A 13,503-nucleotide genomic window follows, 5' to 3' on the forward strand; every position below is an offset into this window, starting at 1 on the left:
TGAATGCAAGGACAGAGCTGGAACCCCCATTACATATTGTATTTCATTTTACTTAATACATTTTATTCTATGAGTTACAATGAAATATTTATGAGAAACTTGTTAGCTTAGAAGAATACTTGATACTGCATAATTAATACTTGCACAAGAGATCAAATAATAATCAGTGGAGACTGAGAATCTAATTAGGGCTTGTTTTATTTGTTTATATTTAAATAAAACAAATACATGAAATATATTTTGATGTCTTTCGCAATAACAGGGTAGGCCCCAGGGTGAAAAGAATCAGCGCCCACTATTATCGGTGAACAATTGCTTGTCTATAATGTATTTTACAAATGCTTCAAAACTATTCAAAGCATCTAGCAATTTGAAAAAAATGAAAGGATCTGGTTCGACAGGACCAAAACTAACACACCCTCAAGTCTCTACACACTAACTGCTGATTTAGTTATTTTGTGCGTAAGTGAATGTGTGCTCACGTAAGAACACACCTCAATAAACTCTCTATTCTCTCTATTTATGTCCATCATGTGAGCAGATTTAAAACCCAAGCCAAAGGTATGACAACAGCAGCCATACTTAACCTTTACTGAGCAATACATGACAAAATTACGTAACGCATTGGAATGATTGTCATACATTCACAAGAATGTGTGTGAAAACTAAGCATATGTGAAAATTACAGAGTGGTTGAATTTAGATCAGGTGATGGATTAGTCGCCTAGATTCACACAGACTGGGAGAAACTGGCTGATTAAAAGCTTTAACCTTTATTTTGGCGGCAGAATGGGTTAAATCATGTGGCTGCTATGATGAATCAAACTCCATGATCATAGAGTTAAACTTCTATTTCTGTATCACACCCAGAGAGTGTCATAATTTCTTCATTCTTTACAGTCATCTTAATTGTAGCTCACAGATGTTGAGAGTTAAGATGAGAGTAACAGTTAGAACTGTATCACTACTATCTTTATCGTTGGCCCAGTCATTCTGAAGATTATGCAACCTCTCTTCTTACTTTCCTTCTCTTTCTTTTTCTCTATTTCTCTTTTTATGTGGACAGCTTCCATCAGAAGCATCCACTACATCTGAGAGAAAATTCTGGAGGAATGTGCTGCCTTTCCTCCACTCCTCCCCTCCAGATGCTCCTCACCTCCCCCTACTCCAAACCCTCAACATTCACCCCAGACTCTTGGTAGAAGTCTCTACTAATCAAAGACCATAATTTATTATTTCAGTCACAATAAAAAGAACATGGCTGTCAGCTAGAACTCCCTGCCTTCTAGGATACACATGAAATGCATCTTGTTTTGCTTCAGATATTACATATGGTGTCTATGCCGCTTAACCCTTAAGGCTCAGAGTGTTCTAGATGTACCAGCAAAGCAGAAACGACTTTTAGGACGGGTGGGACCTGCCAAACCTGTAGATATCATCTCCAGTCTTCTTCTAGTGTTCAGACACGCTATGTGGTTCTAAAGAATGGTCTTGAATCTGACTCATCATCTGAAGATGGAGGGAAGCATCAGACCACCCTTGCTATTCAGGTTTCTCTTTCTTCCTCACGTGTGGGAAGTGACTGAACAGGTAAAAGATGTCAGACTGGTAAATGACTTTGTATTTTACAAATTTCTGTCTCTGAATTCTTCGCATACACTGTTAAAAATAAAAGTGCTTCACGATGCCATAGAAGAACCTTTTTTGTCTAAATGGTTCCCATAAAGAACCTTTAACATCTGAAGAACCTTTCTGTTTTACAAATGGTTGTTTGTGGCGAAAGAAGGTTCTTCAGATTATAAAAAGGTAAGAAAGAGATGGTTCTTGGTGGAACCAAAAAATGGTTCTTCTATGGCATCGCTGTGAAGAACCTTTGGAAGCACCTTTATTTTTAAGAGTACATTCACTGACAATATTGTATGACGTCCTCTGCGTCAGTTATTAAGCAACACGAACAGTCAGAATGTTGGTATGATGCATAAATGAAAGAGAGGAATTTAATTGATTTCGTATTTCTGTAGCTTATCACAGATATTGCTTGATGTGAGCTGAGATCAAATGCCATTCATATAATCAGCAGATGCACGTTAATCGTTTTTTGTTAGAATCCTATTTCCATATTAATAAATGTCTTCTCTATTTTAGAGCGAAAGAGACAGATTACAGTATCCTGTTTATGAGATTAACACAGTGAATCATTCTCTCTGTCACCAAAGCCATTCTCAGTTTACGAAATTGGGCAAAAAACAGCAGTATAATAACAACGATATAAATCCAAAGAAAGAGACAGAATCACAACAACAGCTCCCTTTGTATAAAGGATGCACCAAAGAAATACAGCAGATATATAATATAAAGTAATTTAAATAAGCTTGAGGTTTTTCTGCGCTGTTGTGGTTCACAGATCCTCTCTGTGATCTTAGCTTTAACACACAGTAGAGTGAGACACACTGATTTCCACCCTTTAACGCAAGCCATGCAATTACGCTAAAGCCGTGATTTAAACAGCCAGACGTGCACACACACATACGTTCTTCTATCACTGTAGGGACTTTCCATTGCCTTCTATAGTTCTTATTCTGAGATTAAATTTTCTCTCCACTATTCCTAAAGGCCCCACAAATCTATTTGGTTTTTTACATTTTCATTAAAGCATTATTTAGCATGCATAGTTGAGGAACAGTTTGCACAAAAATTGAAATTCTGTCATAATTTACTCCTCTAATCTTTGTGTCATTCTAAACTCATATGATTTCCTTTATTTCATGGAACACAAAAGGAAAATTAAGCTTCCAAGTGTCAAAATGGATGCAAAAGCACAACAAAAGTAGCTTAAATGTGGCCCCATAGCAAACTATATGACACATCTTCAAAAGTCATACAATAACTTTGTGTGAGACAATAAACCTTTAAGTCACTGAAAACTTTGAAAATTCTTTTGAGTCAGACCTTTTCAGTTAATTGGTTGATCAAGTTCACATAAGTGGTCTGAATGAATCATCACTGGAGGGAACAATGAATAATGACTTAAATAAGTATAAGCCTATATGAACCACTTTTATGATACTCAGTTGTCTTCAGATCCTATTAAAGCTAGGTAAGTAATGACAAATTTAAATTTTGGGGTAAACTGTCAATGCAGTCTGTTTTCCTTTTGTACATGATTTCAGGTGTTACTATCCTTATGAGGATATGGCCCCCCACACACAAATGCAAATTCACACTGTGGAGGAATTCCAGGTTATAAATATATCTCAATGCAACAGTGCTGGATTGACCTGCTAGCATTTATAAATATAATGGCAGAATGAATGAACAAAACACACAGGAGGTCAGAAACCTGTGTGTGTAACCCAGGAGCAGCTTCCTCTCTGAGGGCACAAGGCAGTCATTCACTGAGCCTTCAAGGGCCAGTGTCTCTCTCACACACATACAAACACACACACACATATGCCAAGGGGTAGAGTGGGGGACCATGGAGGGTCTGGAGAGGTCTTTTACAGACGTCCATTCACACACCCACACAGGAGCACAGTGGCATACATACGCTCATGCACACATACACAGACAGCGCTATCAGGAGCCGTGAATGAGCCTCCTTCACTCACAAGCCTCTCTCTCTTTTCTCTATCATCACTCTCCCCTTAGTCAGGTCCTTACAGAGCAAACTGGAGCACAGCTGTTACTCAATGAGGGACATCTGGATTGAATACTACCCGTTAAATACCCTCAGCAACCAACAGACCAGCAAAAAAAAAAAAAAAGACAGAGAAGCACTAAAGTAAAATCTTCATAAGAAACCCTAACACTCTAATCCTTATAAGAAAAGAAAGGATTTCATTAGAGATACACATCTAGTTGAGTTAATATCTATTATCATTTCTATTAGCTTTTTTTTTATTTCAGCATCAAGATTGTAAATTCAATTTACATATATGTATAAGGAAAGGTGTATATTTTGGATCCTGTAACTGGCCACCGTTTCCTGAAAGTTTTTCACCAACTTTAATTAACAAGTTAATTTTAAAAGGTCCTGCGGTGTGACAAATGTATTTTTACTCTTAATTAATATGAGAACACAAAATGCATATATAATCATAAATATATAATCAAATAAGAACGTGGAAATATCATTTAAAGGGGCATTTCACCTAAAAAAAAAATGGTCCATTTTGTCCTCTTTTGTGTTCCGCACAAGAATGTCAGCCATACAGGTTTGGAATGACGTGAGGGAGAGTAAATTATGAGAGAATTTTTGGGGTGAATTTTCCCTTAAAAATAGTTTTAGATGAATGCATGTCAAACCGCAGGACACTGCTACAGTTTTATCTATATTTATCTTCTTTTGTTTATCTATCTCACTACTGCATCTTCATTAATGAGATATGATAGATCAACCTGATCTCACAGAATTCTGTGTAATGTTCACGGACTTAATTAACCCTGAATCTGTGGAGGCATCACCGAATCGCCGAAAATTCCGTGCTGGGTTCACAGAAGGCATCAGCCGTGGTCCATGCACGGATTCACTGGTTCAACACCAGCGCTGCATCGGACCACGTAAAAAGAGTGACTCCGATGCAGTTATACTTTCACTGGAGTACCTGACCCCACCCCTACCCTAAACCTACCTGGTTCTGAACAATAATGATGACGATAAATTTCCCAGTATCGCGTCGGCATATTGATGCTAAGGGTTTCCGTGCGTGGAGCACGGCTGATGCCGGTCACTGACTTACATTGGTATCACTTCTGTGAGCCCATCACGGAATTTTCGGTGATTCCGTGATGCCACCACAGATTCGGAGGTTAATTAAGTCCGTGAACATTACACGGAATTCTGTGAGATCATGTTGGATATATATATATATATATATACAGTTATAAAGTTGATTATTTATAGTCTATCAACCACTTTATATTGTAGAAAATGGCATTTAGGCTTAGCTCATAAGAGGCTACAGAATATGTCTCCTGTCTGTCCATCCACACAAGATCCTAAAATGACGCTGCTGCTTCTCTGTTAAAATAAAGGTCAAAACTGTTCCATCTCATCTGAGCCTCATAATAGTGACATTTGTGATGACTCTTTCCGTCTCTTTCTGTCTCTCTGCGTAAAAGAACTTAATCATGAATGTGTGTCAGTAGAAGCATTAGCCACAGGAGTGTCTGAATCACTGTGGAAACTGCAGAAGTGTCCTGGGCTCCTAATGGATCATATACACATGGAACACTGCTAGCTTCAAGTGAAATGCATTAACAACAAAACATTACTTTCCTACTGACCTAATTAAAGGAATATGTTATGCAAAAATGAAAATAAAGTCTTCATTTACCCACTCACATTGCTCCAAACCTGTATGACTTACTTTCTTCCGTGGAACACTTTAGGAATAATGCACTGGTCGCTCTTTTCCATGGACTGAATGAAGTCTGAATTCGCTTTTGAGACCACTTTTAATAATAGTACCCTATACTTTTTTCCCATACATTTTGATTTTAGAGCTCAACCGCTCCAGTAGGCTAGTCATTTACTTTTCAATCTATTAAGATATTCTCAAAGCAATTCACCATGGAATTCCATGGAAAAATTACATTTTGGTTTGGAACAACATGATAGGGAACTTTTTTTTCTTTTTTTTTTTTTTTTTTGCATGTCACATTTTTGTTGTGCAATTTGTTAGCCCCAATTAATCTCATATACACCTTTTGTCCCACAGTAACATTAACTGCCAATATCACCTAAGATGAGGTAGTGTTTTTGTTTTTCGTTGGCATGATTTGATCATTCAGATACTTTCAGAATAAACAACAAACACAACGTGACAGTAGCCTATACGGAATGGGTTCCCCACTAAATTAGTTTTCTTACTTTCTGTGCCAGGCAAACTCGTAAGTTGTGTTTCTGGCCTCCAAACAGAAAGCAAATATACCACGAAGTACAATAACTTGAGCATCTTGCTACGCCGGCTGTGGCCGGACACGAGAAACAGGATGAAGCGATCCGTGGGCGTGGTTTGGAATTGTTGTATGGGCGTGGTTTGGTTAAATATCATTAACGAAGACCTCCCCCCGTTCCCCAAACGTCGGTTCAAGTTGGAAAGTGCCCCTATCTGTGTGCAGCTGGGCAAACTTCACAGTTTGAGAACTCCTGCCCTTGTTTATGTTTAATTTGCAGCACAACATCCCAGACATGTGTGACAAATAAACACACAAATAAACTGAACCAACACCTTCATATATAGGCTACATACATAGGCTATACATAGCCTACATACATGCATATAGGCTACATATATTTATAATACATTTATATATATATATACATACACACACACACACACACACATAAGCATATGTAATAAAAGCATAAGCATATGTTTATCCTATCTAGTCATAATAACAAAACGATCATAAATATTTCTAACTTTATAAGAGAATATTATAATGTCATAATATGGGCACAGGAAAAAGTATTACAAAATTCTTAAGACAATCGCAACTTAAGACAGATTCTGCACATTTTCCCTATCTGCCACTGTTCATAATGATGGAAGATGCGGAGGTTTGACATACCACATTGGATAAGAAATCGCTCTCATTCAGATCCTCTAGGTCCAACAGGTTGGAATTAGGAAAAAGTTTGTCCGAAGCGAAGTTGTCCAATATGGTGTCCATATCGGCTGTGATTTTTTTTTTAAAAAAGGCTTGGAAAACAATAACAATATCTCAAAGGTGAGATAGGTTGCAAAACTCTTGAAATCCAATTCAAAAATCGCAACCAGTAATATGTGTGGCTTAAGCGACGTGCGCTCGTCTGCACTGTCAAGTCGCCTTCATCCACTGAGCGTCTATAGCCTGCCCATTTACACTTCTCTGGAAGTGTCGGATAAATTGGACGTGATTAAAGCGAAGTGGCCGTGCGTGTTTCTTCCAAATCTGTCTCATTCATCTGCGTTGAGTCTCTAAGGGGTAACTAGACTGATACATATTTAATGTTGTCTCCGCCCTACTCTCGCTCTTTGCTGCCAATGGTAACACCCACCTTTCACTTCATTTAAAGCGACAGCGCATTGATTTCTGAGCGCTTCATCCATTGACGCACATGAAAGACTGAATCCATTACAGTAACAGCCTTGGCTGCCTATTACGCAAACCTGAATTCCACTTTTAAAAGTAATAGAACAATGTTTTCATGACCACAAAATACCTAGAAATCCTTCCTGATGAAACAGATACTCATGTTGAATTCATGCAAGATGCTTTAACGGAGGAGATTAAAATGGATCTCAAACACACTCCAAGTTGATTACAAAGGGCAAAAATGTGAACTTGAATTTGCAATGCAAGAGGAAACATGTAAACACATTAGATAAGGTCATATAGGTCTTGATGTATTTGTTAAATTCTTTACTCTGCTTTAAAGATACAGTGGCAATAACAGTCTCAAATGTGAACTGGCCTATGGTCTCATCTTTATGTCTTACATAAGCAAAGGTGACATTTAGGTGCAGACATCAAAACCAAATCGTATGAGAACAGATAAATATAAATATGTGATAATGATGTTTTGGAGGAGTGCTGTAAGACCCCACATAGAGAGTGTGATATCTTCTGTTAGTGATATCTTCTGGATTATAAAGCACAGAGGGGTTGTTTATGAAATTTGAACCTTTAAAAGGCAGTGGACCGGGCATCGATTTAACCTTTAAAGAGTGCATTCTTCACACAACCTATTTTTCATCATTTTGAATGACAAATAATCTGTCTGATTGGATAACTTTCCAGTTATATTTAATTGCAGTAAATCATTTCACTATACACTCTTAAAATAAAGGTGCTTCAAAAGGTTCTTCAAGCGATGCCATATAGAAGAACCATTTTTGGTTCCACAAACAACCATTCAGTCAAAGGTCTTTAAAGAACCATCTCTTTCTTACCTTTTTATAATCTGAAGAACCTTCTTTCGCCACAAAGAACCTTTTGTGAAACAGAAAGGTTCTTCAGATATTAAAGGTTCTTATATGGCATCGTGAAGCACCTTTATTTTTAAGAGTGTAGGGGGATAAGACACACACATGAGTGGAAGATGATTCAGTGTCTGATTACGCAGATTGATTCCAATGAATCGTTTCACTAATTTGGCTCCTCGCTCTCCTCTTTTAGATTATTTGCTCTTGTCTGTGGAGTGCTAAGAGTCAGTTCAAGTGATGAAAAATCATTTCAGATCAAGTGTGTGGGGTTCACACAAGAGTTTAAGGATGCAACCTAATACTTAGAAATTCTTTCCTCATTGGCAAAGTTTTCTCACCAGTAACTTTACCTCAGGTGCTGTTACAGCTCTCTTTCCTGCTTTTTCTCTGTCTTTCTCTTTCATTCAAGGTGCCCTAGTTTTACAGAAACCTGCTCTTCAATAATGGAATTTCTATTTGCAGTGAAAGGTGTCATTTTTCAATTCACATCCTACCTTCTACACATTACATATGATTACAAAATGATTTTGTGTTATGTAACTCCAAGCAGAGTCCAGTTGTTTTTCAGTCCAGTGAAAGAGAAAATATCTATACCCATTATGAATCACTCAAGGCTGTTATGGTTGATGTTTATGGACCAAGTTGATGTTAGCTCAAGGATATGATGGTGATAGGGTTCTCTCGGCAAGTCTCTAGTTTACAGGTTTCCCGGATAGTACCTGTCATTTTCATTGCAGTCCAAGGGCTTAACCATTATATTATGGGTTGTATTATCAAAACACATATACAGTGAGGAAAATAAGTATTTGAACACCCTGCTATTTTGCAAGTTCTCCCACTTAGAAATCATGGAGGGGTCTGAAATTGTCATCGTAGGTGCATGTCCACTGTGAGAGACATAATCTAAAATAAAAAATCCAGAAATCACAATGTATGATTTTTAACTATTTATTTGTATGATACAGCTGCAAATAAGTATTTGAACACCTGAGAAAATCAATGTTAATATTTGGTACAGTAGCCTTTGTTTGCAATTACAGAGGTCAAACGTTTCCTGTAGTTTTTCACCAGGTTTGCACACACTGCAGGAGGGATTTTGGCCCACTCCTCCACACAGATCTTCTCTAGATCAGTCAGGTTTCTGGCCTGTCGCTGAGAAACACGGAGTTTGAGCTCCTCCAAAGATTCTCTATTGGGTTTAGGTCTGAGACTGGCTAGGCCACGCCAGAACCTTGATATGCTTCTTACAGAGCCACTCCTTGGTTATCCTGGCTGTGTGCTTCGGGTCATTGTCATGTTGGAAGACCCAGCCTCGACCCATCTTCAATGCTCTAACTGAGGGAAGGAGGTTGTTCCCCAAAATCTCGCAATACATGGCCCCGGTCATCCTCTCCTTAATACAGTGCAGTCGCCCTGTCCCATGTGCAGAAAAACACCCCAAAGATGATGCTACCACCCCATGCTTCACAGTAGGGATGGTGTTCTTGGGATGGTACTCATCATTCTTCTTCCTCCAAACACGTTTAGTGGAATTATGACCAAAAGTTCTATTTTGGTCTCATCTGACCACATGACTTTCTCCCATGACTCCTCTGGATCATCCAAATGGTCATTGGCAAACTTAAGTCGGGCCTGGACATGTGCTGGTTTAAGCAGGGGAACCTTCCGTGCCATGCATGATTTCAAACCATGACGCCTTAGTGTATTACCAACAGTAACCTTGGAAACGGTGGTCCCAGCTCTTTTCAGGTCATTGACCAGCTCCTCCCGTGTAGTTCTGGGCTGATTTCTCACCTTTCTTAGGATCATTGAGACCCCACGAGGTGAGATCTTGCATGGAGCCCCAGTCCGAGGGAGATTGACAGTCATGTTTAGCTTCTTCCATTTTCTAATGATTGCTCCAACAGTGGACCTTTTTCACCAAGCTGCTTGGCAATTTCCCGTAGCCCTTTCCAGCCTTGTGGAGGTGTACAATTTTGTCTCTAGTGTCTTTGGACAGCTCTTTGGTCTTGGCCATGTTAGTAGTTGGATTCTTACTGATTGTATGGGGTGGACAGGTGTCTTTATGCAGCTAACGACCTCAAACAGGTCCATCTAATTTAGGATAATAAATGGAGTGGAGGTGGACATTTTAAAGGCAGACTAACAGGTCTTTGAGGGTCAGAATTCTAGCTGATAGACAGGTGTTCAAATACTTATTTGCAGCTGTATCATACAAATAAATAGTTAAAAATCATACATTGTGATTTCTGGATTTTTTTTAGATTATGTCTCTCACAGTGGACATGCACCTACGATGACAATTTCAGACCCCTCCATGATTTCTAAGTGGGAGAACTTGCAAAATAGCAGGGTGTTCAAATACTTATTTTCCTCACTGTATTTATACTTTAGAAATCAGGATGTGTGACAGAGTCAGGTAATTAATTAATCTTTTAAAAGGTCATTTAATTTAGAAAGCAAACACTAAAGAGTCATCAAATGACGTGATGAGACATACATTAAAGTGCCCCTATTATGCGTTTTCGAATAGGCTATTACCTTTCATGCAGTGTGTCATACCTGTATGTAAACTATCTGCAAAGTTGTGAAGCCGACAGTGCACGATAAATAGCCTAAAGTTATTGTCTATCAAAAAAAAAAGAGTCGGCTCTCAATCACCTGAACAAGTCGTCAGGAATTCGAATCTTATGCTGCGTTCACGCCATGTCGTAATTACCGTAATTCCGAGATGACAACACGTGACGTTCAACTCGGGGCTGTTCAAGTCCTCCAACTGGGGATTATCTGTTGCTATAGCGACAGTCAACAAAATGAGCCCGCGAAAGAATGTTGAGAACAACAACAAAATAACAGTACGAACACGGTATGTTTTTTATAGTACATTATAGTATCTATATACATGCATCTATTTTCCTCTTTTTTTAGAGCAGTAATATAGCTTTGTTTGAACGCCGGCATTTTTCTCTGGTTCCTCGTTAGGTGTAGCGGTCACGTGGTACAAGCCTTAGCTTTCAGAAAGCTCCCAGTTCACAAGTTGTAATTACGAGTTCTGCGAGGACGTGAACGCTTTTTACAAGTTGGTATCTGGTAATTACGGTTATTACGATATGGCGTGAACGCACCTTTATTCTGTTACGGCTGTACGTCACGAAGTAACACACTTGCATAATGTCCGCCCATGGGCTGTCATTCGCGCTGTACGCTATAGACCAATCACAAAGGACTGCTCCATCTGACCAATCACAGCAGTGAGGGCTCACAGAAAGGAGGGGTTTAGAGAGACTGATTCTTCTAACTGCTTCGATCGCACGAGTCGTTTACGAATTATTTAGAAATTAGGTAAAATTAAATCTATTTTTTGAGAAAACTAAAGTGTTTTTTGACCTTGCATGCATGCAAACCTGTTTTAGGAGACTCATAAGACAATATTAGCAACCTTAAAAATGGCATAATAGGGGCAATTTAATGTTACTGACCCTGATGATCAGCCAGAATCTTGGTCCATGAGCGACTAATATCCTGACTGATATCGAACACACATCGATACTGTTTTACACGTTTTTCATTCATCTTCAGGAGAAATTGACTTTATATAAATGATTCACACAGAAATATCAGTGAAAGAGTCCCATAGTGTGTGATCGATGACCAATATCCTATCACACTCTAGTCCTCTAAAGCGTGCATGTGATGCAGGTGAAGCTGTGATATTTTGAGCTAAACTGCATCCTCCTTATTTCCACAGATTAAGAATCTCTCTGACGTCAAACAGCCTGTAAACACTGGAGAGCTCTCTCTCTCTCTTTGTAGTTGTCGTGGTAACCCTCACACCTGGTCAGCTCTCCTGTCCGTATGGTTTTTATGGTCATGTGAAGCTTCCGTCCTCCCCCTGTGCAATAAACACACACACACACACACACACACACACACACACACACACACACACCATAAACAGTATGTGGAAGGTGACATGCTGGAAAAACACCATAAAGCAAAGCAACCATGAGGTTTCACTTTATTTGCTGCCCTTGTGTCTCCACATGGTCTGCAAATTCCAACCCCCTATCCACCTCCCCACACACGCCTCTCCGATCAGCAGCTTTTCAGTCACGCTGTAATGTTCGCTGTATACAATACTGTTAAATATACTATTACGATCTCAAAAGTGTCATACAAACCAGCTCGAATTCCAATTCTAGGGAAACCACTAAAATGACATCACGGGATCAGAGAGTAAAATGACCCTTTGGGTTAAGTATATGGTTAAATACAGTGACAATGGTGAAATCCCTCTGTGTTTGACTAAAGTTTTGAATAGATTATGTCACTTTTTAACTATCATGAGCAAAGGTTTTACTCCCTAAAAGGGATAGTTCACCCAAAAATGAAAATTCTGTCATTAATTACTCACCCTTATGTGGTTTCAAACCCGTAAGACCTTCGTTCATCTTTGAAACACAAATTAAGATATTTTTGATTAAATCCAAGAGCTTTCTGACCCTGCATAGAAAGCAATGCAACATGGTAGTAATGACATTGTTAAAATAGTCCATGTGATTTCAGTGGTTCAACCGTAATTTTATAAAGCTACAAGAGCTCTTTTTGTGTGCAAAGAAAACACAAATAATGACTTTATTCAACAATTCTTCTCTTCCATGTCAGTCTTCAACACGTGTTCAAGACAGTACCACAGCACATGTGTGTGGTGTTGCTGATGCATGAGCCGGTGTTCAGACATAGAACTCAGATGAGCTGCACCTTGTTTACAAGCAGAGGAATGCACAAGCATGCATCGTGGTACTCTTGTGAATGCGTGTTGAAATTATGGTCCACTGATGTTAAGTGTACTATTTTAATGATGATCTTATTTGACCTTTTTGGGCCTTGAACATGGTAGCTGCGCTGCTGTCTATGCAGGGTAAAAAAGCTCTCGGATTTCATCAAAAATATCTAAAGGTCTAAAATATATAAAGGTTACCCAAATATTGTTCTCAGTAAATATACTGTATATCTAAAGGTGCTGTTGACATGAAATTTTCACCAGATGTTGGTAACAACTCAAGTAATCCATACATACAAATAAAACAAAACAAAACAAATGAGTTCAGAGATTAAGTTATGTGTAATAAACTGGAATGACACAGGAAAAATGTATTGAATACATGAAGAAAGGGAGGTGCAAAAAGGCATGGAAAGCCAAGACACCAGCTGAAATCTATCAGTAATTAGAAAGCAATCCTGCCCCTTGTCAGTGGAAATTAATATTAGCTGGTTCAGTCCAACACCTACAGTACCAGGATGATGAAGATGAAACAAGGGTGGACATTTCAGCAAGACAATGATCCCAAACACAAGCAAGGGAACTCTGGATTGGTTTCAGAGAAAGAAAATAAAGCTGCTTGAATGACCCATGCTAATCACCTGACTTGAATCCAATAAAAAATAAGAACTAAAGATCAGAGTTCATAGAAGAGGCCCACAGAACCTTCAAAATTTGAAGACTCTGTGGAAGAATGGGCCAAAATCA

The 13,503-nt window shown here is 38.7% G+C and overlaps 1 protein-coding gene across 2 annotated transcripts in view; it reads right to left on the minus strand.

The window, feature by feature from the left end:
- creb3l1 (cAMP responsive element binding protein 3-like 1) overlaps window positions 1-6,941 on the minus strand; it is a 31,825-nt gene extending 24,884 nt beyond the window's left edge. For both annotated transcript variants that reach the window (XM_058782200.1, XM_058782201.1), the window contains exon 1: window positions 6,577-6,941. In XM_058782200.1, the coding sequence (XP_058638183.1) occupies window positions 6,577-6,678 (102 nt within the window). In that variant the 5' untranslated portion in view covers window positions 6,679-6,941. The remainder of the gene's footprint in view (window positions 1-6,576) is intronic.
- Between the last annotated feature and the right edge of the window lie 6,562 nt (window positions 6,942-13,503).

The sequence above is a fragment of the Onychostoma macrolepis genome, chromosome 07 (assembly GCF_012432095.1).
Source record: "Onychostoma macrolepis isolate SWU-2019 chromosome 07, ASM1243209v1, whole genome shotgun sequence".
NCBI classification, from domain to species: domain Eukaryota; kingdom Metazoa; phylum Chordata; class Actinopteri; order Cypriniformes; family Cyprinidae; genus Onychostoma; species Onychostoma macrolepis.